The 27,998-nt window shown below is 41.9% G+C and overlaps 4 protein-coding genes across 4 annotated transcripts; 1 reads left to right on the top strand and 3 right to left on the bottom strand.

The window, feature by feature from the left end:
- Window positions 1–8: 8 nt before the first annotated feature.
- Window positions 9–12,766, bottom strand: dck (deoxycytidine kinase). Its single transcript, XM_080756819.1, has 7 exons — window positions 12,589–12,766; window positions 11,992–12,107; window positions 8,855–9,048; window positions 8,275–8,422; window positions 2,429–2,544; window positions 1,172–1,271; window positions 9–188 (listed from the first exon to the last, which is right to left on the bottom strand). Exons 1-7 carry the CDS (start codon window positions 12,680–12,682, stop codon window positions 162–164), a joined length of 795 nt encoding a protein of 264 aa, XP_080612945.1. The 5' UTR covers window positions 12,683–12,766; the 3' UTR covers window positions 9–161.
- LOC308310410 (exportin-7-like) lies at window positions 4,266–7,550 on the bottom strand (the record flags this gene model as incomplete). The annotated part of the gene is made up of 1 exon (XM_080756755.1): window positions 4,266–7,550. One exon carries the CDS (start codon window positions 7,548–7,550, stop codon window positions 4,266–4,268), a length of 3,285 nt encoding a protein of 1,094 aa, XP_080612881.1.
- Window positions 12,767–13,644: 878 nt separating the features above from the next.
- Window positions 13,645–24,448, bottom strand: LOC308310100 (MOB kinase activator 1B). Its single transcript, XM_080756204.1, has 6 exons — window positions 24,120–24,448; window positions 21,292–21,458; window positions 19,070–19,163; window positions 18,090–18,223; window positions 17,300–17,463; window positions 13,645–16,855 (listed from the first exon to the last, which is right to left on the bottom strand). Exons 1-6 carry the CDS (start codon window positions 24,131–24,133, stop codon window positions 16,778–16,780), a joined length of 651 nt encoding a protein of 216 aa, XP_080612330.1. The 5' UTR covers window positions 24,134–24,448; the 3' UTR covers window positions 13,645–16,777.
- Window positions 24,449–25,154: 706 nt separating this feature from the next.
- Window positions 25,155–25,934, top strand: LOC308309711 (inhibitor of growth protein 4-like; the record flags this gene model as incomplete). Its single annotated transcript, XM_080755628.1, has 1 exon — window positions 25,155–25,934. Exon 1 carries the CDS (start codon window positions 25,158–25,160, stop codon window positions 25,932–25,934), a length of 777 nt encoding a protein of 258 aa, XP_080611754.1. The 5' UTR covers window positions 25,155–25,157.
- Between the last annotated feature and the right edge of the window lie 2,064 nt (window positions 25,935–27,998).

Here is a 27,998-nt window from a genome sequence, read left to right as displayed (position 1 = left end):
CAAGATGGGGGCAAATATCTCACAACGGGTAAGGGCTAGTAATATAAAACAATCAAAGTGAAACGAATGATAACACTAATAAAAAGTAAATTAATTCCACGTCGTCCTCACTGCCTTGCATCTTCTCCAAAAATGATTGATTGTCATCGCATGTGGTTTATTCACAACGTGCTTAAGAACTCCTTCACCTGGAGGAATAAAGCAATAAATCGACTATTATCAGATCTACTATTTTTTGAAAAATAAAATCTACAGAATTCTCTGTAGAGTTATTGTCACAACATATTTGAGTACAAAATAGCTACATGTTTATGAAACTAAATGGTTTCAAAATCCAACCGTTCATTTATCTTCCATTCTGACTACATATAGGTTATGCTAATATGTTGTCAAATAAGTTCAAGAAGATTGTAGCTGTCTGTTTTGGACGTACATGGTTTCCACCCGACATCGACAGTTTGCTTCCTTGCTAATGACTAGTCAAATGGGAGTTGAGCTGCCATGAGAACTCTTGTGTTTATTCAACACCAAACTGCTACACAAGCAACACCTCAGCCTACAGAGGTCAAACCTGTGTGTGGCTATCTATCCTAAGGTAAAGAAAGGCTAGTAGGGGCAATTCAACAAGCCCTATACATTGCAAAATCCTTTATCCTTTATTGTTATGCAAATAGAACCAAATAGACCAGCAGGGGTCCATTTGGTTCCATGTATACACTCTCAGAGTTACAGAACTGTAAGGATCCTGTTGGCTCCAAACCCGCCCGCCATTTTACAAATGGGAAAATAAGTTACAAATGGATGTATTTCCATACACATAAATAAAACAAATAAAAACACCAAACACCTGATAGAATTGTACATTGTCCATTGGACAATGTAATGTATCAGTATTAATATATTCAGCAGGACTTTTAACCCATTTTGACCTGAGATCAGATTCTAAAAATGTCTTCTACATCCTGACAGTTTTCTGAAAAAGCTGTTTCTATGTCAGTCATTCTTCGCTATGAGCTTGTAGATCTGCTATTTTTCAACTTACAACTTACAATATACTGTATGTACTATTTCAACACAATTTTCAACGACATAATTAACCATTTGCTTTTCTAAAAACAATATACAGTATATACTGTATATTTTATTAATTTCAATGTTAATATTCTCTCACCTTCTCAATCATGTCGGCACACTTGGCAGTGTTCCCTTTAAAGTCGTCATCCACATCCATTGTCAGGATCGGCAGATTGTTTAGATACTGGAACTCCATGCTGTGGGTCAGAGGTGGAATTAAACATTAAACAACATTTAGATACTGGAACTCAATGCTGTGGGTCAGAGGTGGAATTAAACATTAAACATTGTTTAGATATTGGAACTCCATGCTGTGGGTCAGAGGTGGAATTAAACATTAAACATTGTTTAGATACTGGAACTCCATGCTGTGGGTCAGAGGTGGAATTAAACATTAAACATTGTTTAGATACTGGAACTCCATGCTGTGGGTCAGAGGTGGAATTAAACATTAACCCATTCTGACCTGAGATCAGATTAAAAAAATGTCTTCTACATCCTGACAGTTTTCTGAAAAAGCTATGTTTCTATGTCAGTCGTTCTTCGATTTTTCAAAAATAGCAGACCTACAAGCTCGTAGCGCGCCACTCGGTGGCGCGCTATGAGCTTGAAGATCTGCTATTTTTCAATAGCTAAAGCATAACATAATGCTAACACCAAAAGGGGTTCCCACAACAATGCTTAATTTTTTTCTTTTTGCTATCATCGTTTCCTTAAGCAATTGAGCATTTAAAGGAAGTCACAAGAAGCCTAAGAAATAATGTGTTTCCTTTCCTTGTTCATTTCTAAGAACCCATCGAAGAGACAAAGACAACAGCTCATTTAGAGTATGTGTCAGGAAACCTATTTTAATCTCCTGGTTGTCTTACCGGTTTCAACAAGAGTATGAAGCCTCAGATTTGGCACTGGTAGTAGGTCTTATGTATCACAAACATAATGTTTCAAACATATGTTTATTTCCCTTTTCGTTGTACTTTTTCATAGATAGATTCTTTATTTATGTGTCATGCACCAGAGGTGCCCAGCCCACATGGACTTATAGGACAGGTTGAAATATTGAAATAAAATGAACTATAGTAACTAAAGTTTTCAAATAAATAGAGTATTAAGTAATAAGTACAATATGTGTGTATATTTGTGAACCAGCATGACATGAAAAAAACGAAAATGACCAAAACTCCAATGGCTGCAGCCCCTCAGTCAAGGTGGGTCACATTTGGATCCGAGATGTAGTTTAGTAGATGTACAAGTATTGGACATTGGAAATACGTATAGTACTATGTAGTAGTATATGCATGTACTTAGTAATTCAACTCTGTGGAAAAACTAGGGTGATTGTGAGTGCATTTCTTACCGCATGGTCTTGTGCTGTAGCCAGCTCTCATGCTTAAAGTGGAGCTTTTCCAAGTACTCCAGAGGAATGTCTTGTTCTTCTTCTCTGCCTCGGGTGTGCAACCTATGCAAACACTTCTAAAACACACAACAAACAAAAGGAACAATGAGTGAGAAAAACACATTGAACCCTGAAAGAGAAATCCAGGTGTTATACATGTAGCAGCAGAGAGAATGAAACACAGAAGGGTAAGAGTAAAGATTAATGAATAAATAAATATAATAGCAAGAAAGGGAGTAATCTCAGACGTCAGTCGTTTATGACGTATATCTACTATTTGTATAGGTATCATTATAATGTTCTCTAATACTGTAGATAACAGAGTCCCAAATGTTAAAAAAAAGTATAGAACATCCCGTTAAGTGAGGGGCGGTCTTATCATCATCATACGTCATCATAAATCATCTCATTCTGGCCAATCACAATTTGCGTCCTCACTTTTATCTTCAATGTTTGTGTTTACTCTAACGCGGAAAGCTGGGCATAGGAGGGTCTAGCGCCCCTCAATAAAAAACATGAATAAAAATGTGTATCAGTGAGTGTGCACGCAAAATGTGAGATTAGCTGTGGACAAACACACAGACAGCCCCATTGAAATAATAATATACAAATCACACTCGTGTGAACTTAGTGAGGGGCTACCTAGATGCACATTCCGTGCTCAGCCAATAAAATCATCACAAAATGTGATTCCGGCCAATCACTTTTGGCGTCTTCACTTTTCTGCCCTCATTTTTATCTTCAATGTGTACTTTGCGCAGCCAATCAAATCATGGCTATTGGGGTGATCAGCCAATCACAAGCCAAAACAAGTGTTTACACAAACCCGGAAAGCATTTATCAAAAATAAACTACAGAACAACTCGTGAACAAAAAGTTGTGGGATTCTGCGAAATTAACTCGTTCACACCGATGCTAAAAAAAATCACACCCGTGTGAAGTGAGGGGCGCTCTTATCGTGCTATGATTAGGTGATGGTATGATGATATAAAACAAACGGTGTCAAAACAAACATTAAATTCTCTTTATTGTTAATGTTTGTGTTAGGGACAAGATGACGTCTTTAAAACAAACATTGAACTAAAAACAAACATTAAACCTCTCTTCATTGTCAATGGCATTTTTAAAACAAACAGTGAACTAAAAACAAACATTAAACCTGTATATAGGAGGGGCTAGCGGCCTTCAAAAATATAAATAAAACTATAGAATAAAATACTGCTCTGCTGGTTGTAGAAGAATGAATGAATATACCTATCGCTAAACGTACAGTCTGTAGAGTCAAATATAATGGATATGTCTAACAGTTACTTTATCAGTGATTAGGAGGATGTGTGGGATACATGGTCTGACCTTCAACATAGAGCATCAGGGTGAAAATGTACACTAGTAGAACAGTACCTCAACGTGCATCAACACGTAACCTCATCATGCTGTCAATCTTTTCTATTATGCCATATGGTTCATTTGTCTATTTCTATCGATGTCCACAATTGGCTGCTGAGCATGCAGCAGACATTAGAAAGGTTAAGATAAGAAAGAGTCCCATTTAAAAGTGGGAAGGTGAAACCAGGGTGTACGGTGGAGGTATAGGAAGAAGGGGACACTCTGGGTGCGCTAACGTAAAGTCCTAATTTATACTTTGTTACATGACGTGTCGCGACGGGGCAAGCTCAGAACGCATCGCATCCGCGATGCGTCGTGAGCTTGTAGATCGGAAATTCTCATAGTACGAGTCAGGGTTAAGACTGCTTTGGGGGAGTGTCAGTTCACTGACATTGTTACCTATATATCCTCTCTATAACAGAAGGGGTTTCATAATAGACGTCTTGATCTTTTGTACTTCCTGCACAAATACGCCCACGTTCTGGGTGAACCTGTCCTGATTCCTCGTCAGCAGGTTGCGTTCTATTCCCCTCATGAGATTCTCAAAGCACAAGAGCATCAATTGCTGCTTCTCCGGAGGCTGGCTGTTCACGATGCTGTACCTCAAGTCTTCGAAATACGCCTCATTAAGCAGGATCAGGCCTAACAGAGGCCTGGATATGGCCCAAACGTCCCGGTTCCGGCAGGTGTCCACGACAACAAAGTTCAGAACCGTGGGGAGCATCTGCTTCAGCATTTCAGTTTGCTGCTGCATGACGTGTAGGAAGCGGATGTCCGTTTCCGCCATGGGGGCGGGCCGTTTCTTCATGGCAGAGTGCGAGAACAAGCAGAACAAGTAGGTTACGATGTGATTCAGACTGGAGCAGCTGGCTAGCGACACCATCGTCATGGTGGTGGTGGCTTCCACGCTGGGCAGCATCACGGTAAGCCCTTCCGATATAGAGGTCATGATGTAAATCAAAGCGTGCGACTCCAGACCGGCGACAAAGTACATGTGGTCCTGAGTCACCACTTCCAGCAAAGCATAGAATGCCTGGCTGAGCTTGGGATACTCCAGTATGTCGCTGTGCGGAATGGACAGAAACAGTTTGACGAAGGTCTGCAGCGCGTTCTCGAGAGCATCGTCGCGGTAGAAACGGAGCGCTCCGAAGCTGATGTAGTTGCCGCCGAGGGCAGCCTTGAGCATGTTGAAACACACGCTCACTCCCTTCAGCTTCAGCGCGTACACCTGCTCCTTAGGTACCTCCCCCGAGGTCAGGATACGGTTCCCGTACGTGGTGACCGTCTTGCTAATTTCTCTGAACAGCAGGATCCCATTGGGCGAGGAGATGCCAAACTGGAGCCTTTGGAACTTGTTGTGAACGAGCTCTGCCATGAGTTTGAGGACAGGCGTGGTGACTGCTGGGTCGTGCCACCAGAACTCTATGGCCCGCTGCAGGACGGGCATGTAGGCCGGATAGATCCAGTCAAAGAGCATCATGAAGCTGTTCTTACCAGTGAAGGCAATGGCAATGCCTCTCAAGTCACGGACTAGACCCACCAAAGCCCTCTTGGCTTCCAGTTGGTTGGTGGCGAGCATCCGAGCCACAGATTCAAACACAGTTGTGAGCGGCAGCATGAACTGTTCAAACTGGTTCTCGTCCTCACCCAGATTAACCGTGACCAGGCGTCCAAGTGCAGTGTAGAAAGTGGTTCGACAGCGCATGTCGCTAAGATTAGACTGGCTGTTGAGGATCGAGAAGTTCTCACTTGCGTGGTTATTCAACATGAACTGGACAGCATCGAGCTTTGCCAGCTCTCTCACACTGTTGGTGGGCCCTATAGAGAGGGCATGGAGTAGCTGAAGTGTCTTGGACGTGGCTGCTTCGGAATGGCCCCAGAATTTCAGATTGGTGGTGATTTTCCCAATGAAGACATTAAGTACCGTGCTCTGATCAGTAATTCCGAGAACCTCCGATAGCCGCGTGTAAAGGTTGGATTTATTAGGCACCTGATTATTTATGTAGATGTTTCTCAACTGCTCACAGAAGCTGAGCATGGCCAGCTCGAGCCTCTCATTCCCAGCCTGTGCCAAGCGAGAGTCTGTCAGATTCATCAACTGGAGCACACGACATGCAAGCTCTCCATCCATGGCGTCCGTTTCCTCATTACTGGTGAACGCAGTCCGTCCTCCGATCACGGCTCCAATCATATATACCAACCATGTCAGCCAACCCTCTTGAACGGTGATGTCTGCCTGGTTGGAGGTTCTCGACTGCAGTAGCTCTTGATACTTCTGAGCGGACTGGTCGAAGAGTTGAATGAGCAACGTCCAGGTCCCCGCGTAACAATATCTCCCTATGGTGGAGAACTGCTCCATCTGTTCCTGAACGACGGCGGCGTCGTCCAGAGGATCCTCGAGGTTGTCTCTCAGGATCCTGTGGACCGAGTCGAGACGCGACGTGATGTAGGCCTTGGTGACCACGGGCGTGTACGTGTCCAGGAGGTGTGGACGCGGGAAGTCTTTAACGTGGAGAAGGTTCGTAACCAGGCGCTGCCATAGATCTAGCAGGTAGTGAACGCTGTTGGGCGCAAACTCTGAGTGCTGCAGACCGCTGACTGTAAAGTTGGCTACGAGGCGTATTACTTCAGGGTAGTTATTTACCGTTACCAGGTCATCTAGCTGGTAGTTGCTCTTCAGCTGCGACAGAAGCCGACAAAACTGATGGTAATTATCAGGGTCTGGCAGACACTGGGGGTTTTCTAATATTCTCTTAACTCCCTCCACTAACTGTGAAAGGAACTTTTCTCCTTCTTCTCTGCTGAATAGATTCCTCCGAAATGAAACTATCTGAACGAGACATGACAACACCAACGGGGAGAGGGACGGAGGGGTGGAATGATACAAGTTGAAAAAGAGGTCTAGGGTGGAGGCATCGAGGAATGCCGATTTCCAGACGCTCGGGATCTGCACGCTGTGGAATTTACCATCCAAGCGCTCCGAATCAACATACAAATTTCCTATGAAATCATAACTGAGGCAGCTGTGGCTTAGCTTCAGCAACTGCATCAGCAGGGCATGCTGAGACTCAGGGTTCAGATTAAGGTTTTTCCCCGACGCCTGTTTAAGCAAATTGCAGGACAAATTGAAAATGTCCAAAAGCGAAGCATCTCTAAATGACACGGCTATCGTCCTGTGCTCTTTCAGCGTATGCTGTGTCTTGTCAAACCGATCAATCTCGTCGGTCAGCTGGCAGAGAATGGTGACTCCCAGGATGCAGTGTTCCACGCTGTCCTGTAAGAAGCGCGTCACGTCGGCAATGACATTCCTGAAGACATAGTCGTCCTTCTGACGACAGTCGAACCAGCCGAGCTTGGTGAGGCGGGCGTACAGATGAATGAGGGCCTGGGTGACAGACGCGGGTAACTTCGGCCGCCCCGCCAGATAATTCAGCACATAGTTCCGGATGTCCATGCGCTGTTCAAGGGGCAGAGGATTGCTGGTTCTGCACACCAGCTTAGATAGACAGGTGGCAGCGAGCAGCTGAGGATATGCCGAGGTGCCTCTCTCTAGCAGTAGCAGACATTTGCTCAGACAATCGGGGCTGTTGGTGAATTCCGCCAACGCTTTCTCCGCCTGGTGCCGGACAGCCGTGTCGGTAGACTCGTATAGCTGCCAGCATAGCATCTCCAGCTGAGCAAGGCCCGGTTCTTCCATTTTGCTCCATTGCATGGGCCTTTCACTCTGCAGCGCTATTAGATTAACTGCAATTCCTTACATTTCATTTTACTATACAGCGCCTGTTGTGAGTATTTGGAGGCTAGTTTATGACATCATGACGTCAACCATCTCTATATTTGGGCATATCGAGAGACAGACAACTTTAAACAAACATTACCAGGAGCCCCTCACTTCACATGGTGTGAGTTTTGGGGGCCGCTAGTAGACTTTCGTCTTACACAAACATTAAGTTAATTAACATTAAGATAATTTATGTCATATGTGGACGAGCAAATCGGCTATGTTTGTCCTACACAAATTCCCATTGACAATGAATGGATGATGTAAGATGATAAGAGCGCCCATCACTTCACACACACGGTGGTATTTAATTTGTATGAATGTTACTGCCATTTATTTAATAATACAGTGTGCTGCTTGTGAGAGGAACCACAATGGACATAAGTCTTGAGACTTAGTTGTGTTTATCCTTGAACAGCTGTAACCTGGTGGTTTAATTTCATATAAAAAATTACCGGTAATCAAATCATATTTAACTCTCGTGCACTCTAGTGCAGCAGGCCTACATATAACACAGTGGTTCTCAAACCATTTTAATTTCAAGGGCCCCTGTTGCTCTGAAAGTGTACAAATTGAATGTAACTGTAACTCTGAGTGTACACAATACGAAAGGAATGATATTTAACAAGCGTTGTAATACCTCGGGTGCAGCTCGGAGGTAAACGATGCCATCCAACTGGATCTGCTTGCCGAACTGGCTGTGGAGCCAGCCGTGCCAGTCCTGATAAATGGACCACTCTGTCTCGTTCAGACACTCGCTCTCATAGAGGTTGGCTGCAAAGATGTACCTATACAGTAGGATGTGGATAATAATGCAGGGGACGAAAGGTGGGAGGCACAATTAGCACAGATCAGGTTTTAAGTTAAAAAAAAACAACAACAACAAAAACAAATATGTGTATATTTCATCCTTTTCATACAGAGTAAAATCCTCAGTGTTCATTGATCTATCTGTAACTCTGAGAGTGTACAAAAGTAACCAAATTGACCTTTGCATTTGGACACTCAAAATGTAATTAAACGGTAAAGGGAGAATTGTCTACCCTAGTCCCCGGTCTTGCTCCGGGACACATCATCGACACATAGAGGGTCAACCCAGTGACCAGTTCCAATTACTACCCACTCAGCTCCGACAGGCCCGTATAGCTGAGGATTTTATCGTGTAGAATTCTGGTTTAATTTGGTTCTGTTCTGGTGACACTGCACCTACAGTACTGTACCTGTCACTGTAGATGGAGCGCTCAAAGAACTGCACGGGGTTCTGAGCCTCTCTGAGTTTCCCGTTGTTGGACTTGATCTGGGCTCGGACCCGACTCATGCAGGCGTAGGTCTGGAAAGTATACGCCCATCTCTCTGGCTTCTCATACATCATCTGCAAGACATTCCCTCCACTCTTCTGAGATGTGGTCAACTCCTATACCGTGTGACAGATGGAAGACGGTCAAAAGTTAAACGAATGTAAAAGTTTCACCTAAATAGAAAACTGAATTAACGCCACAATATGAAACAACAGAACACTAAAGTTCATGCTGTAGAGTCCATAACACACTCTGTGATGTTATGTACTATTATATTACACACTATATATAGGGCTGTATTTTGCGTGTCTTAAGTACCAGGTCTTATTCCCTAACTTGAGTAAACTAAAGACCTGGAGGCGTGGTCAATGCTCTTTGGCCACTCAGAATAGCCAAATGGCATTGATCACACCTCCAGGTCTTTAGTTTACTCAAGTTAGGGAATAAGACGTGGTACTTAAGACACGCAAAATACAGCCCATTAACTCATGTGTTCTACTGCTTAAATAAAACACATTATGTTTTATACATCACAAGCTGAATAAGATTTAGTAGTGTTATCTAAAAAAAAGTGATTTGTAAATTTCAAGGGTCCCCCCATTAGACCACGGTGGCCACCCATTTTTGTTTTAATTCTCAGGCATGCTGCTGAGTTTCAATTTGAACGTGAGTTTTGTTGGGGAGAGGATGCGGCCTGCGCTCAGTCATGAGCAGTATTGTATTTGTGCAACATTGCACTGCAGGGCGAACGTCAAATGATATTATAGGGCCCTCAGAGTCACAGACCCATAAATGGTAAATAAATGGTGCATTTATATAGCGCTGTTATCCAAGGTCCATTATATTCACACACACATTCATACACAGACGGCGGAGGAAACCAAACCATGCAAGGCACCAACCTGCACAACGGGAGCAATTAGGGGTTCAGCGTCTTGCTCAAGGACACTTCGACACCGACCATGCGGTTCCCTTCCGGCTGCTCTAACCGGCCACTCTACCCCTGAGCCACTGCACTGCATGCCTACCCATAAAGGAGTTTGAGCCAAACAGCTCAAATACCATATTGACTTTGAAAGACAAGACAGATTTATACGTTTGTCATGATGCAGTGATACATGACTGCTGCTGACTGAATGACTGAGTGTCAGGGAATCGACGGGGATGTTGCCCCACAAGACTGATATATCTGTTCATCTGTCCAGGGATGGACCATCTGTTGCTTAGGGTGTGTAATCCTAGCCCGGGGAGCCCGGGGTGGTGGTGGTGGTGGTGACTTGGTGGTCCATGTGGACAGATGGCAGCTGTATGCTATATATGCAGTTTGAAGACACGGTCTCCCTGCCTTGGCTTTATGTATTATGAATCCCACTGACTCTTCTGGCTCCTTAAGTAATTTGGGTGAAACCTTGTAAGGCACGGCAGAAAGGGATTTCATTAAAAATGACTCTTAATCCAGAGCGATTTACGTACAGCAAGCAACGTAAACATGAGGTAATACCTCAAATGCGTAGAAATAGGCATCTAGGATCATATAGGTAAACTAAGAACTTATCATCGGTATTGCATAAACCTTTGCAAATTATTATTATTCTTTTCATTACACTGTTTAAAAACTAATATTAATCTGTACATTGAAACTATACAAACTAAAAGGGTGTGTATATATAGCATCCTTTAGTCAACAAATAAACCTGCCATCTGTCTACATAACACGCTATATGAATTAGAATTTAACCATTGCATAAGCCTGCAAGGTCATCGAGGCTAGGGCAAGTACGGGCTAAAGTGGAGTCCGAAGAGGTGAGTCCTCAGATTACGAATCTACGATGGAAGACGGGGAGCGGGTCTGCAGTTCTACTTGCAATGGGGAGTTTGTTCCTGAATGGGAGAAGATGGTTCATTCCACAAGGGATTGCTGACTGACCAATTCCATTCTAGCAGCAGTTTCAAGATTGATTGATTGATTGATTGAATACTTTATTAACCGTTTGCAAATACAGTAGTACAGTGGTACGATTATACAGTGAGGCTAAAAGGATAAAAATAAACAAGAAAGATAATCTGATCAAATTGCGCCATTGGGTCCCCAGGGGCCCTGTCTGAGTGGGGAGGGGTGGGGGAATGTCCAGGGGGACCCCAGTGAAGTGGGGAGGGGTGGGGGAATGTCCAGGGGGTCCCCAGTGAAGTGGGGAGGGGTGGGGGAATGTCCAGGGGGTCCCCAGTGAAATGGGGAGGGGTGGGGGAATGTCCAGGGGGTCCCCAGTGAAGTGGGGAGGGGTGGGGGAATGTCCAGGGGGTCCCCAGTGAAATGGGGAGGGGTGGGGGAATGTCCAGGGGGTCCCCAGTGAAGTGATTGATAGTTAAACTTCACCATTGTTATACAACTAAATACAATTAGTGAACGAATGAATACTTTGACCAGAACAGACACATTTCTGGGCCAAATCATAATGATACAAATCTCTTTGGATTGGGGTCTCAGAGACTAAATCATACCAAATTGATTCCCATCTGGCCTAATTCTGTGTTCACACTGGCAACAACAAGGAGGCAGGCTACCTTATTCTTTTCCAATGAAAGCCATGGCAACATGAATCAATCAATTAATCAACCATTCCATCAAAAAAGATACACACACACACACACACACACACACACACACACACACACACACACACACACACACACACACACACACACACACACACACACACACACACACACACACACACACATCTTGGGGTCCTTCAGTCCTTGGCATAAAAAGGCCTCAGGTCTTAAAGGGTTAAGCCGGGAGCGTACCTATGTTCCCCAGGTTCTATGTTCCCCAGGTTCTATGTTCCCCAGGTTATTATGTTCCCCACCATGCAAAAAAGGTTATTTGTTTTTTTTTGGGGGGGGGTTGTACTTTTTTACATTGTGGGGTTAAGCCCACAATGCCTACAAAGGTTTTTTGTAAACCATAGTCTGTACAATCTGCAAACTGCAAACTGTACTAAAGTATTCAATCAATCAATCAATTAACCAACCAACCAACCAACCAACCAATAACCTACCTCAAATTCACTGTGCTGTGTTTGGACATTGCACCACCTAGCGATGGGTTCCGGTACTACCTCCCAGTCACAGCTCTGCTGTTCCAAGAGGCGCACGAACGTGGACTTGCCCGCCGCTGATATGAGGAAGAGGAGTGGACGTTGATTTGATTACATTTAACATTTAACCACTTTTAGTTTCACAGAATAGAATATACTCATTATGTTCTGTATGATATATTTTCCTGGGCATTAGTGGGTCAGTGATGACTATAGGAGAAAGTCCAGAAATGCCAACTACTACTGTCTACTGTTGTTATTTCGTTATATATTTTATAAAGCCTACTACTCACTCACGCAATCTCGTAATAACGACAAATAATCATGTAGAAAACGTAGGCCTACTAAAAAGATACATGGAAAGCCAATTTGTTGTTTATCCCAGTGAATTTGTTTTCATTTGACTTCTTTTGACTATTACTAACAGTAAGTAACACAATAAGAAAGAATGCCAATGTCACATCGCTTGTACTTGTGCTGCGAGCAACGTCGACATACATGCGATTATTAAGTATAAATTTGGCTATGAATTACTATTATTAAATGATTGTAACTTACCAATGTTTCCCTCGATGGAAATGCGCTTTATTCGTTTCTCCGTGCTGTCTTCCAGGGGACTTGGACACGTTTTCTTGGGGGGTGTTGGAGTCATTTCTATCAACGATCAAGTCTCTTTTAGTAAAACAGTTTATTACAGTGGTGACAATACAGTATCAGTACTGTATACACACTAACTGACAACACACAAAGCGCGAATGTTGAACTTTGGCGGCAGCTGCTGTCATGCAGCTCTGCATGGGAAGACGGAAGTTGCGCGTCCTATGCCGAAAATAGCAGATCTAAAAGCTCACAGCGCGTCGCAACGCGACGCGCTGTGAGGTTGTAGATCTGCTCTTTTCCAGACGTTTCTGCGCCTTCCTGGTTCCTCCCCTTGGTTTCTCCCAAGCTTCCTAATTGGTTCTTCCGACAAAAAAAAAGAAACAAAAAAGTAATATTTGACATTGACATGTTTGTCTACTTACACGTCTTCAATATGATCTTACAAATGAATCCCTATTTTATAATTTTAGAAGTATAAAAATAAAATGCAATCGAAAAGATTACCACTAAACAGTCGCGTGACCCAAACGTCAACGTGATGACGTTTAATGTCCCCGACAACCAATCTCTGTAGTCCAGATTTATAATTTGATGGCATTCCCTGGAATAGAGTATATTCCAGGGAACTTTTTTCATGCCAATAAATGAGGACACTTTAGCTGAGCGATGAAGCAGAGACCGACAGAGAGATATTGTGTAAAATTGTGTTGCAGATTAAACTTTTTCATCACTATCATTATCAGTGTGACCTTGACCTAGGCCGGGGTTCCAGACCCCTTGTTGAAGACCCTCACATGCTGTAGTCTCATGTAAAAGCTTAAATTATAGAGTAGGGTATTCACCGACATATTTTATCTTGTTAAAATCTATTTAGGCAGTGTTAAACCAGAGCTAATTATAAGCATTTAACCTAAAAACCACAATTATTTTTATTTTATTTTTTGCAAAAAACTTCTAACTCGTACTAGCATGACTACAAATTTAAGGTCCTTGTAGAAATGTGGACTACAAAACAGAGTCAAAGACTATCTTTTATTTGTAAACAGCACAATTCAGTTCAGTAGCATTGAAAACCCTATAATCAATCAAGCCATTATTTACAAACATTTCAATGTCATTATTACAGTCGAGGAGAAAAGAGTAGGCAACAGGCTATTATGCTATGTTCATTTCAGAAGGATGAGATGCGTTACGGTTGCCTACCTGCTTTTACTACTAGATTTTCTGAGAACATTCATAAGCATCTAAACAAAATGGAAAGGGTTGACAAAATGACAAAAATGTTATAATCCAAAACACATTCTTTAGCCAATAAGCTACCACACACCATGCTCTGCCCAAAAGGTTATCAAAATGTCTAGTTTTGGTTATTTACAGGTCTGCATTTCTGATACGTCTTCCTGAAAATAACAAATTGGAAGATAATATATAGCAAACACCTTTTGAGCCTCAATTTAGGGGGGGGGGGGGGGGGTCGGATCAATCAATTTAATTCCTATCACACACAGCAAAAGCTACGCTAAACAAATTAACAGCAGAATGGATAAACGTATGAATTATGTTTCGAGTCTAATGTCTGTCAATTATTATTGCATAGTGATCGTAAACTACATTTACATTTTGGGGGAAAAAAGATTCATTCATGCATATGCTGCCTGTAAGCACAGCAACACAAGTCAGACCATACATAAACAGAATAAATCTCACTTGCATATGCCGAATAGCCCGTTGCAGTGTTGCTTAAGCATTGCAGTAACATTCATCGGGAGGGGGACTATGATAAAATCGATAACACAGGCAGTCTTTATGTGGGATCATGGATAAACATTCAGGCAAAAGAGAGATCAGGGAAATTGTTCAAAGTGCTTCACGGCCATTCAAGAGAACAAGGGATGCAGCATTATCCAATTAATAATCAATAACAGTACTACTTTTAACAGCAGAGTTTGTGACCTCGAGGGCAATACTCTATATTCCATGTGTGAACCATTAGTCTATGTACAGTTCAATGTTAAAGATCCCCCAGAGAGTTGGTTCATATTTTACCCTAGGATATCAAGTTAAAGAAACTGCCTCAATCCTCAGCTATTTGAGGTGCAAACCAGCATAGTGTAGAGATCATTTGACTAGCTTTACCAGATAAGACCATCCATCTTTGATCCCTTGCTAGTGCTACACCGTATTGGACTGCTACCCCGTTCCAGGTCTCTCAACACATTCATTTATCATAGCCAGCACTTGGCAAAGGAGTTTTGAAAACTAAATAAAACAACTCCTTAGGGTAAGTATATGGCTAGTACATTTTCAACATATACAAATATTGAAATGACAAAAAAGTACATCAGATCAGATGTTGTCTTCAAAGGTAGGCATTCAGGACCAAACAATGGGGAGGGCAACTGAAATAATAACCAATGGCAAATCAATAGTTTTGTAAAGAAAATAACTAAATCATATGGTCTTTAGCTATCACGTTTAGTTCCTCTGCTTCAGCTAGCATGAAGGTTTTCTGTCCCTGCCAGTCATACGGAGTGATTAAAAGCCATGCCAGGCACTTAGGAATCTTAATATACTGACATACTTGTATACTATACTGACATACTTGGGAAATACCAATTTGAAAACTAAGAAACCCTGATCCAGCTCTAAATACAAAGATAGTGTTCATTTATTTAGAAACTAGTTATTGGTTTTGCTGAAGAACTGGCCTAAGTAGTTTTTTTACACTAGCAAAAGAACTTTCGTAAATGTTTCCTCATCAACTTTCCTCACACCCTACTCTCACCTGTGGTCAGCTTGGACATGAAAACATGTGGCATGAATGGACATACCTACAGTATCTAGTGTTGTGATTAGTCTTGGGCGGTACCAAGGTATGACGGCATAGCGTATTTTTGAAAACCCCCAAATGTACATACGTAAGTTTCAATACCGGCCAAAATATTACTGACAGACAAACAATATAAAATCATTATTTGAGAGTTAAATAATAAGCTGGTCCTTTCTGCTCTTATAGAATTAAATAAATACGACTAGATATGGAATCATTAAAAATATGACCACACATAACTTTGTCTTGAGAATTATGACTACTTCCAAGTACAAAAGTAGTTTATTAGCCACACGTTTATTCAACGGCCAGGTCTGTCACCATCACCACATCATCTCTGACCACTGACGTGACCGTGTCGGCATCTGCTGTGTCACCAGGTCAGGACTTGCCCAACTATGTAAATTCGATATTAAGACATGGCACTGTAGGCTCTGCTAGACAATGTCATACATCGTTGCCGTCTGAAAGAAACCTCGCACCTCCATATTTCAACTTTGTTTTTTGTGAATTAATGCCCTACTTCATCATAGTATGGTGTCTCACAAAAGTAGCAAAACAAAATAGCCTTTCTACAAGCACACAACACACCCACGCTGTATGTTCGCAGATGGGCAATGTTTGCCATTTTCAAATTCTTCTTTTATTTCGTGAAAGTGGTTACGTCTGCCAGTGGGTTTTACAGATATTGAACCAAGTATCAACGAGAACTACATTGGATCACATGTTCTCCATTTTCCTGCATGGAAATTAACCGGTTTGGACAAGGTCTCTACCCGACAGCGACAACATGCTACCACGACTTCTGCCATGAGCAGCTCAGCTTGTATTTATTTAGTCAATATTTGTTTTACACAAATACCACCATATACCGTATATCCTACCGTATATATCCTGGTAAAATGTCAGGATGAAGGTATGAAAAATTACCGCCCAAGACTAGTTGTGATGACTCCAGTTGACATAAACACAGAGTCAACGTAATGGATGGGACTCTCTCTAGTGTACTACATGTAAGCATGACTACATGACTCAACACTGATAACATGAGTTGTGGGGTTCTGTCCAAAGATGTACAACTATTATGTTGTTGTTGGTTTTCTTTTGTGGTTCGTTCAATTGTGTCTGTAATCCCTGATAGCCTTAGTGGTAGTGCCTTAAACCTATCGAAAACCCTTCCTTGTTCCTGGCCTTGTAAAAAAAACATTTCCCCAAATGGAAATATAGTATATACTGCATACACACAGCCAGGGTGGGGTGGGTATCTGTGCAAAAATGAATAGGAGATCACAGAAAGAAGGATGACATGGCTGTGGTTTATCTATCCTTGGTCGTCAGTTTTTCAATCAACTCCTGCAACGGGACCAGCTCTTTCCTGTCAATGAGGTTGAACTCCTGAAAGAGACGAGTGAGAAGGAACACAGATACGTACGGTATAAATAAACCATAAAGTAGACTACATGTTCAGCGCTATTGCTCATCTTCCTATTTTCACAGTAAACACTTACATGTTCTCGTTTCTAATCTGGTGTCCGTTTCATGGGGCCTACAATATTTTATTCTACTTACATTGTTGTTGATATATCCATTAACCCATTTAGACCCAAGGCCAATTCTAAAAAAAAGAAAACAGTTTTCTGACAAACCTATGTTTCTATGTCAGTGGTTCTCAACATTTTTCATGTCAAGGACCCCCAGAATTATCTACATTTGGCTGCGGACCCCCCATCTGAAAGAATATATATTCAAAGATTTACACCACATTTAAATGATTTTTCAAAAATAGCAGATCTACAAGCTTGTAATATGGCGAGGAACAACAAAGCTCTCCTTCCTTACTTGAACAAAGAAGATGAAGTGCTTGAACGAGGTGTTGAGGTGCGCCTCCTCCTGCAGCTGCATGACGGAGTCAAAGTGCTGGTGGTAGATGTGGGCGTAGACCCTGAACAGACGCTTCAGGATGGTCTTGGCCACAGACATGAAGTTCCGCTTAAAGGGAACACCTTGGGATACATACAACAAAGCGCAGAATTTTGACTTACAATGTTGAGTGAGTCACGTGTTAGACCTGAAAGGCATTTACCAGAACAACAACAATGTTCAAATCGCTTGCGGAATACCCATCCATATTGAAATAACTGCGTTTGATTTCCTGAAATGCCACTGCCATTGCATTTTTGTTGGACGGACCAAAAATAACTCTATGCGCATAAGACTTGGCTCCACTCGGCTTAAGAGTCACCTGAATGAGATCACATACTGTACGTCCACATGCATCTTCATTCATATGAACAAAATATGAAAATCAATCATATTTGCTTTGGTAAGTATCTGTTTAAAAACTGCTAAATTTGAGGCACGCTAGTTCATGCACCATTGATTGATTGATTGATTGATTGAAATATTTATTAACAGTTTGTAGAATTACAGTACATTTCAAGCACAAACTCAATACAAAGACTGTTAACTGTGAGTGCACACCAATTAAGCATTACACTTGAACAGGGTCCACATTGTTCAATTCATCAAAAACCATCTACAAACTTGACTGACAACAACAGTGGCTATATACTACAGTAGAATAGGAGCCTGCCACCAATCATACAGCAATTATTCAGTAAACTCATACCGATCTTTGATGGGAACAGTGTCTCGTCGTCCAGCTGGTCTTGCACCCAGGTCATAAGGTAATCGATATATTTGGGAGCAGAGCATTTGATGGGCTTTTTGATGTTGGTTCCGTCTGCCCAGTGGTATTCATACCTACATTATGAGACAGATCACAAACACATCTCACCCATTAGACTGCATTCTGTCAGTAGACCAAGAGTTTCCAAAACTTTTCAGGTCACGACCGCCCAAAAATAATCGTAATAAGCATTCTACTACGTTTGCAGATCAGCTCTGAATACAGGGTGCCTGGATACCGGAGAACTCGCCAGTTTACCAAGTCGCCGCGGCGAACATTCTTCATCAATGTCTTAGTTATGCTAACATGCTGTCTTCATCGGTGTACTATGCGTTCTCTAATACATTTTATGCATCTGCTGAATGACAAAGATATCTATCTATGTCAAACTCACAGATTTTATAGTTCATTTCCAAAGTGATCAAATTATTTTGTGCAATTAAATGGTCGGCTAGATAATGATAAAAAGGTGAGTATGTGAATACCAATGATAAGTAGGCCTACCATTTCAGGATATTGTTTACTAATGAATTACATTGTTTCGGTACTTTGGTGTTTAAACTTTTAGCATTCCTACTTTCTCTAGTGTTAACTCTAAACAACTATCCTCTCTTTCAATTCAATGCAATTTAAATGAAGGTGAAGTAAAATTAAAATGCACTAAATCGCGGCGAGTTGGTAAACTGGCGAGTTCTCCGGAAACCGGGTGTCTTTACTTGAGATTATGACGGGCCTACTGGTGGGTACAACAAGTTTGAAAACCACTACAAATCTGTAGCATTCACTATGTTAGCAGTTACTTAGCACCAGTGCTGCCATCCGTGTACAAACGGTTTCACCACCTAATTTACATCAAGCTGGTACATGCCACAAAATAAACGAAACATTCCTATACACACATTCACAACCCGTACACTTACTTAGGGCCAGCAGACATGACCGGACAGCTTTCCTCAGTGCAAAAGTCTGTGATGGTGCCATAGAGCATATTTATCTGGTTGAAGAAATCCACAGCTGAAAACCACACACACAAAAATGTTCATTTAACGGTATGTAAGCCACTGAATTACATCCAAAACCTCAAAGAGCTTGTGTTGTATCTAAAAAAGACCACCTCCTGGGTCCCGGGACCCATTACATTGAAAACCTATTTACACCACTGAAGGCTAACACCAAATTGTGTGTGGTAGTGTGGTGATTAAGTCAACTGACTAGAGGTCTGGTAAACACACTGTAATAGTGTGTCAAGTAGCCAAGTAGCCCTTTGATAGAGATTAATCAGGGACCCCCACTACAAAAAAAAAATTGTAAAACAGTAAATACTTGTTTGACAGCACTATCAACAGTTTTAGGTTTGTTTCTCAGACATGAAACCAATACTTAGTAAACTTGACCTTTGTCGACTCATTGTTGTACGATTTAAGCCGACTGACTCGTAAACTTGTTCAACTTGTTCAACAAGTCTAGGTGTCTTTGCAATGTTTAACCGGCAAAAGTAAAAGCTATGGACAAAAATGTTGATGTACGTAGATAAAGTGCAATCTTACAGATTGTTGGTGTCGGGCATGAAACCTCATATCTCCATATTTTTACGCTTTAGGTTTGTAAATAAATGAATGCCCTACTTAGTCATAATACAGTGTGTTGTGATTTAGCTGCATAAGCATATTGATAACCATGACATGATAATTGTCTACTACTGTATCGGAGGGACTGACTGTACGTACAGTATGATATGAGATGCAAGCGTGTTCCTGCTCATTCTGTTCTTATCATAGTTTCCATAATCTACTAGAGACGTCATAGATCTACTGTCCTACTGTATATATTACTCTGTGTGTGTGTAATAAACTTCAGAATGCATGGTAACATTATATCACTGTTGTGTTAGCATGTGTTTTCCACGCCTGCGACTCACAATGGATCTTCACCCGCCACCCAAAGGGATGTGACTTCTAGATGCCTTAGAGATGGTCGGTCGCCCTTAACACATTTTGTACATAATACGTCCTGAAACGTCATAAGGATTGGAACCGAGAGTTGCCTTAGACGTCTGTGGACGTCCTAGCGACGTCCAAACGACGCGGGGCGAGATAATAATATTCAGAATAATTACTTCTTTTTTTTTTGGCATTTCGCTTTTCGCTTGCCGTATGCTAACGCTCTGTGAAACTATTAGCTTGTCATTGACTCCCATGTTAGCGCGGCGGAAAGAATGACTCGTATCTCCTCATCCAGGGCGCTCTCCGTGGTGATGAATGGATCGATATGCTGGCGCTGCGTTTCTGCTCCTCATCCGCCTCTCCCGCAAAATATGAACTCTTTTTGTAGCGTATATAAATATATTAAGATGATCGGAGATTGTGATGGCACTTTGTCAGTCAACTTTTTTAAGAAAGTATTTCCGGTTCATGGCTTTCAAAATGGAAGCGATCACTACTCTGGCGATTACTCCGGCGCAAGCAGCGCCTTTATTTTGATGCAGTTCCGGTACTAAATGTGTTAAAGGCAAATCTACGACACATTTTGAGCGGGGGTAGATCTGCTATTATTTTTTGCCGTTTTGGACATGTGAGGTTTCCAAGCGACAGCAATGACATCTACGGAAAAAGCAGGTGTGGGGGGGGGGGGGGCAGTGTTGTTTTTGTTGACTTAAAACTATGACGAAAAACGTTCGTCGACTATCTTTTTTTCACTGACGAAAACAAAATGGAAACGAAATGAAAACTAAGCAATTTCATCAACAAATAAAAAAAACAGAGTAAAATGTTAGGAAGGGACTAGTGGACAAGAGATCCAGTATAAGTCATTTTACACTTGGTTGCATGCTGAAAATAGAAGATCTACAAGCTTGTAGATCTGCTATTTTCAGCAAGTGTAAAATCAGACATTACGACGGCATCAAGGCCCGCCAAAATACATTTTAGTCGACTAAATCAACTGTACATTTAGTCTACTAAAATCTTATTATAGTCGACTAAAACTAGACTAACACTAAGACATTCCAGGTGACTAAAATGTGACTAAAACTAAATGAAAACTATCCAAGGGACTAGGACTAAAACTAAATAAAAAAAAATAGCTGTCAAAAACAACACTGAATGAGATCTATGGAAAAGGGGAGTGTATGTTTAGCCCTTACTGTTGACTGCAACCCACTCGTTCAAATCCTCCCCCTCAGGCAACATGACGGCCATGCGCAGGTTGCCGCTGCCCAGGGTGGCCTCGGCGTGCTTCAACAGCTCATATTGATGTGAACCCTCAGGGATATTCTTCTTAGGCTTGAACGTCTTGGATGAACGATTTCCACTGTGTGAGTCACATGCAAAGAAAGAAAGAAAGAAAAAGAGGAAGAACAATTGCTTGGTTGATTAAGCAAGGTGCAATGAGTCATTGAGCTGACATGAGCTTCAAGACAGATACGGGAACCGTGTGTCACAAAATCCAGCAACCAAAAAAATAAACATGTGTCAAAGTTCGTAGCTGTCGCATGGAAATCTTGTAGGCCTATGTCCAACTTTTCAGAAAATTAAAGAATAAATTAAACCAAAAAAGCTGTTGTGATGGGTCCGGTTATTTAGTCACAAGCCAAAGTTAATTTTGTTAATTTTGTTTTTGTTTCAAAAAAGTACCTAAAGTCTCTAAGACGGATTTAACCACTTTTCACTAAATCTTTTTTCAGAAATAGCAGGTATACAATAGAATCCATGTCCAAATAATAGGGTTGGACAGGAAATTAATATGTAGCCAGATGGACACTTGTTTTGTTCTGTCCCCATTCACAACAAACGAACAAACAGATGGAGCGTTTGTTCAAGCTCTTTATTATCCTCTTGGGTAAATGTGTCCTCTGCATCCTAAGGAGCAGTGTGACGTGAGCACCCACCACCACCACCGTACACACACAGCTCTCTCTGTTGTAGTTGTAATGCACCTTGGTCCTTGTGTACCTTGTTCAAGGGCACTGGCAGGAGTACCTGCCTAGCATGCATTCACGCCGGTGTGGGAGGAAAGCCAACACAAGCACGGCGGAGAGACTAGTAACAACTACACAAAGAAAGGCCAGAGCCGCCCGCCAGGGTTCGAACCCGCGACCTTCTTGATGAGACAAGGCAACAAACAACAGTGAATCACAATAGTTTTGCTTAACGTCATTATCATGATTATAAACGGTCATTTTTTTAAATGTTTACATTGTCAAATTTGATGGGCATTTCATTTGCTCGTATACAAAATAATGGTTTTGAATCACATAGTAGGTTTTATGATCAAAAGTGCAAAACACGACTTCAGTCAGTTAATAAAGTGTGCTTTTGGTTTTGGTGAATCAGATATTAGATCTGGATACTCCTCCTTCCCGTTTTTTTCCTTCTTGCTTTTTACACCGTTTTCTCCCCCAATTTAGTCATTATGCCAATTGATTCCTAGGAATCAATTGGAACCACTCTCACACATGTCTGTGTTGTCACTGCTGGTTCCACCAGGAGGATGTAGAAGAGCCTCCGTCCTACTCCTCCCCCAGCCCATAGGAGTACATACAGTGACAAATACCCGGCTTCCCTCCCACGAACACCAATTTTGTCCGTATAGACTCTATACGGACAAAATTGGTGTTCGTGGGAGGGAGGCGGGCCGCAGAAGACGACGTCGCGGGCCGCATGCAGCCCGCGGATCACCAGTTTGACACCCCTGGTATAGAGCAATAGGTTTTCAACCAGTGGCCCAGGGACCAGAGGGGGTTCCAGGTGGTCCCCTGCAGCTAAGTGATGGAGAGTTGGTAACCAAACAGACCCATATAGATCTTTAACTCTTGAGTGTGTAATATGAAATGAGCGTTTCATTTTACGCTCTCAAGAGTTAAATATCTACATTACTTAAGTCTACACAATTAGAGAATGTAGAAGAATTGTTATTTTAATCAACGACAACTAACTTTAGTGTTGGCTGTCATCAGATGGTGGCTCAAATGCAGAAGAAATAATGGGCCTTGATATGAAAAGACTTGAAAACCACTGGTATAGACACTCGACAACGAATCCACAGTGGTACACACTGTGGATTCAATTCAAACCCATAACACAACCTCCAGGGCAGTTGGCACAGGCATTTACCACTGTGCCAACTGCCAACCAAGCTCCCAGATACTCTGCTATGGTGCATTGTGTAAAAGGAGATTAGAAGCACTGATTGGTAAATAAAACAAAGGCTGTCATAGGTTTGGATTAAAAACATTAGATTTATTTTCTTCTTTAAATCAATTTTGTGGTTTGGAAATATATCATTCGATTTGATCTATTTGTGAATCTGGGCCCTCGGGACACTAGTACAAAATGTAATCAGAAGGAAGCAGGGTCCATTTGATTACATTTGTACTCAGAGATCATTTAATTTAATTTACAATTAATTTATAAAATAACTGCAGACAAACCGGGGCCTTACTGTGTGTGGAGCTACTGTTTCAATCCATGATGTGTCTCTTCAAAGCGTTTTGATGAAAACTAGGTCAGCAGAAATTACATGTAAAAAAGAAAAACAATTTGCATTCTCTTGCAGTCTCCATGAGTTAAATTAATTAATCCAATTTAGTTTAATTTGATTTACATTTAATTTACAGCCATGCAGGACAGTCAAGTCAGGCCTGACTTTGGAACTGACCTGTACCAATGCTTGGATCCAAATGCAATCCATTGTGTCTTTTGATAATAGGTCTGCTGCAGCTGCAAGTAAGTTACACGTTACTATTCCATTGTAACTATTGTTTTGGTGTGACTGTGACCGGTGTGTGTGCATCATATCAGCTGCTCCAGCCATCCAGGAAGTAGCCCCGTCCTAAACCCCCCCCCCCCGGGTATAGGGTATACTGTAGCTATCATTTAGCTTTTAGCTCAGTGTGTTGTTAGATATGTGTGTGTACTATAGTCTTATTAATACATTCATAGATATAATCACAATCAACACGAAGAAACTCACAACAGAAAGCTCATATTTCCTCTTCTTCCACCAAACCAGACCCAGAGGAACTCCTTCCTGGTGAAATAGCGCAGAGACAGAGTATCAGCAGGCAGCAGAGAGAGCAGAGAGGTTGGCTTTTTCAGTTTAAAAATTAAAAAATCTTCACACAGAGCTGCTGTCGACTTGGAGGTCCGGTTATTTCTGTCGCCTAAAAACACTTGGCACGACCGTTGGGATTAAAAAAGGCTAAATATGAGCTGGTAAATGGGGTTGTTTTGATCCCGCAGGCACGCCGGAGAGAGAGAGAGGAGAACTTAACACTAAACTGCCTGCTTAGGCAGCGTCTAGTGAGCAGATCTAATGAACAGATGTAAGACTTCCGGTGGACGATCTCTTCAAAATAAGGGTATCCTCTAGAGTATGGAGAAAAAAAGTTTCATTTGCACATTAAAACTACAAATTAAGCATTTAAATGATGCTATATGATGCAGATGCTATAAGACACACATTATGTTTCTGTGTAAAAATACGTAATTAAATAATAATAATAATAATAATAATAATAATAAAGTTATCTAAATGGATAAATGCTATTCACTGGAGTGCATGGACTTTATAAAGTGGACACTGGACAAAAGACGGCTCCGCGAGGCAACTATCTGGACATACCCACGTGTTCAGGGAGATGTCCTCTACCACACCCCACTCTCCGCTAAGCGGGAGAGGTGTAAAATTCACAGCAGCAGACCTTCTACTGGGGTCAATGCTCAAAAAAGTACAGTTTCCGGACCCAGAATATATAGTTTCTCTCCCCCCCCTCTCTCTCCATCTCTTTTCTTGCTGATCAAGCTCTGGTCTGACATCACACACTACACAAACCGATTTGCGCTGATGTCAGGCATGTCCATATATGTGCTGAGGCTTGTCCACATCTGGGCATAATGGGTACTCTGACACCACATAACCTTGTAGGATTTCCGGACAATCTATCATAATGTATGACAGGACAACATAAGGGTCTAATTGTCTTGTTAGTTTGTTTTTAGAATTTTCAAGATGCCAGCGGGAACGTATTTGGAGCATTATTTACATAGCATTGAGAATATGCCATTCGAACTGCAGCAAAACTTAAACGTGATGAGGGACCTGGATCAACACACAGAGGATTTGAAGAGCCAGATAGACTCCCTGGCTAAAGAGTACACGTCCAATGCTTGGACTCTGTCCTCTGAACAGAGACTCTCCATACTCGGGCAGATTCAGCAGTCCTACAGCAAATGCAAAGAGTTTGGCGATGATAAAGTACAACTGGCCACGCAGACCTATGAGATGGTTGACAAGCACATCAATCGTCTGGACACAGACCTGGCACGGTTCCAGGCTGACCTGAAAGAGGAAGAGAAGCAGAATGAGAGCCGCACCGACTATGATTCCTCGTCCAGGAAGGGGAAGAAAAGTGACTTCAGGCAGAAGAAGGAGGTGGCTAAAACCAAGTCGAAAGTGAGGAGTTCAGATGAAGGTGGCAGCCCCATGAGCAAACAGAAGAAAGTCAAACTCCTTCAACCAGGAGAGATCAACATCAACACTGCCAACTTTGGGAATGTGCATCTCTCTGGTGTTTGCCGTGAAATGCCGGTGGACCTCAACGAGCCCACCTATTGTCTGTGTCACCAGGTCTCCTATGGCAAGATGATAGGCTGTGACAACACCGGCTGTTCCATTGAATGGTTCCATTTTGCCTGCTTGGGCCTGGAAACCACACGGACACCAAGAGGCAAATGGTATTGTCCACAATGCTCACAAGACAGAAAGAGGAAAAGGTCACCTGGGTAACTGAAACAAATCAGGAAATAGTATGTTTACTACATGTTTCAACTATTTTGCTTTCTACATGTTTTCAACAATTTTGCTTTCTTATCTTAACATGTGGTGTGTTTTCTTTTGGTTTGCATATTGGTTTGCAGATATGTTTTTTTGTTACTTTTGTGCTCTCGACCATGAGTTTCATCAGGAGGAGCTCCTCCTACTTCCAGCTTTGAGGGTGTGTGTAAACACAAACATTGTCCTAACACAAACATTAAATGCCATTGATAATGAATGGCCGGTTTTACTTCATTGTCCCAACACAAACATTAAATGCCATTGGCAATGAATGGACAGATTTTAGTGTTTGTGTAAACACAAACATTGAAGATGAGGACACAAATTCTCATTGGCCGGAATGAGATGAAGTATGATAAGAGTGCCTCTTACTTCACATGGGTGTGATTTTATTTCGTTTTACATTTCATTTTACAAATTAACATTAAACACTACACTACACTTGACGATTCTAGCATCCATTCATATGGCCTACAACAAGATTACAATGTTTGGGGTATTTGACCTGACAGCATTTCAGGTAAAATACCCATTTGTCCATGAATGTTTAATTGATTGATCCATCTGTAGCATGTTGATGTATTTGCAGTGGCTCCCACACCTTTCATTTGCAAGTCAAGACCCAGTCAGGTTTGGTGTGCAATTATAGACCTTTTGGGGTCCATATTTAACCTTGTCTCAAGTAAGAGTCCATCAACCTCCCACTTTGAGAACTAGCCTACTAGGACTAATTTCATTTTGGCAATCCAACACATTTGACTTCTGTATACTGAAACATTGGTCCATCACACTGGCCTAACACTGTATGCTAGAACGATTTTGTCTAGCAAATCTAACTTTAATTCATAATACACAGTGCACGGTTTATTAAATCATTGCTTTAGGAATCTTTGGCCTAAGTACAGCCTTTTACACGATTAAAATGTAAAGCATCTACTATTTCAAAGTGTGGTCCCGGGACCCCCAGAGGTCTCCCCAGTTTATGAAGCATCCAAATCAGTCCTTGATATGAAAACATCCGAGAACCACTGATCTAAAGGAACATGCCAAACAATAACTAAAAAAAGAGAGAGAAAAGAAAAGAATATCCATACATATGAAATAAAGTGTACATGAAACCGACACATCATTTAGGTACATCATATTGTTCCAAATCTGCCAAATATATGACCTCACCTTTAAATGTCTCACAATGAATCTCACCAGGTGGTAAATGTCCACTGCTGATTGGCCTGCAGAAGAGCTTTATTCTTCCCCAGAACATGTTCTATTGATGACTAAGAATCACATTGGCAAAGTGGTTGTATGTTCAAAATGTCCGCCTTGAACCACTAATTTGACACAGCCTTTTTACATTAAAAGCGGCTGCATAGTGCAAAAGGCACTCAGGCCCGGATTAACAATGGAATTTAGTGGAGGTTAGGCTCCAGGGCCCGCAGCTTGCAAGACTGTTGTTGTGAGCTTGTAGATTGGCTATTTCTGCTACCGTCATGTGACACCATTGCACGATGAAATAAGGCATTAATTTACAACAACAAAAATATGGAGATCTGAGGTTTCTGCCCGACAGCTACAAAATGGAACAATATACAGTATGGCTTGTTCCACTGTGTCCAGGGCTCTATAATTTAGCCTTGACAGTGTTAGACTCCATCACTCCAGCTGTTAGCATCCGCTCTATTTCTACTGGACTAAAACCATACTCCTGTAGGACCTGAGATGTATGTTCTCCGATAAGAGGGTCACGTGCCAAGCAAGGTTCTGCAGGAGTTCGGGAGAGGAGTGGAGCTGGTCGGGGGCTCTCCTCACCCGCAGGGTCCTTAATGAAAGAACCTCTTTCCCGGTTGTGGGGATGGGAGCTAACTTCGTCGAAAGACAGCACAGGTGTAATACAGGCATCTGTCCCCTCAAAAACACTCAACCAATGGGCTTGGGATTTAGAGGCAAAACGCTCTGTGAAGATCCGCCTGAGCTCAGGCCAATTGCCAGAGCTCATCTGAGGAGGCAAGTCTCTTG

The sequence above is a fragment of the Protomyctophum bolini genome, assembly GCF_963924005.1.
Source record: "Protomyctophum bolini genome assembly, chromosome: 22".
NCBI lineage: Eukaryota > Metazoa > Chordata > Actinopteri > Myctophiformes > Myctophidae > Protomyctophum > Protomyctophum bolini.
This window is presented reverse-complemented; position numbering and strand designations above follow the sequence as displayed.

Bases quoted from the DNA above. Each gene is read 5' to 3' on its own strand.
- LOC308310100 (XM_080756204.1), bottom strand. The intron at 17,464-18,089 runs GTATGAGTTTAC...ATGTATCCCAAG, and splicing joins ACTGTTCCCATCAAAGATCG to GTGTTCCCTTTAAGCGGAAC. The intron at 16,856-17,299 runs GTAAGGAAGGAG...CGTCTCTTTCAG, and splicing joins ACTTCATCTTCTTTGTTCAA to GAGTTCAACCTCATTGACAG.
- dck (XM_080756819.1), bottom strand. From the start codon at position 12,682: ATGACTCCAACACCCCCCAAGAAAACGTGTCCAAGTCCCCTGGAAGAC. The intron at 12,108-12,588 runs GTAAGTTACAAT...TCCTCATATCAG, and splicing joins TTCCATCGAGGGAAACATTG to CGGCGGGCAAGTCCACGTTC. The intron at 189-1,171 runs GTGAGAGAATAT...TTATTCCTCCAG, and splicing joins GTGCCGACATGATTGAGAAG to GTGAAGGAGTTCTTAAGCAC.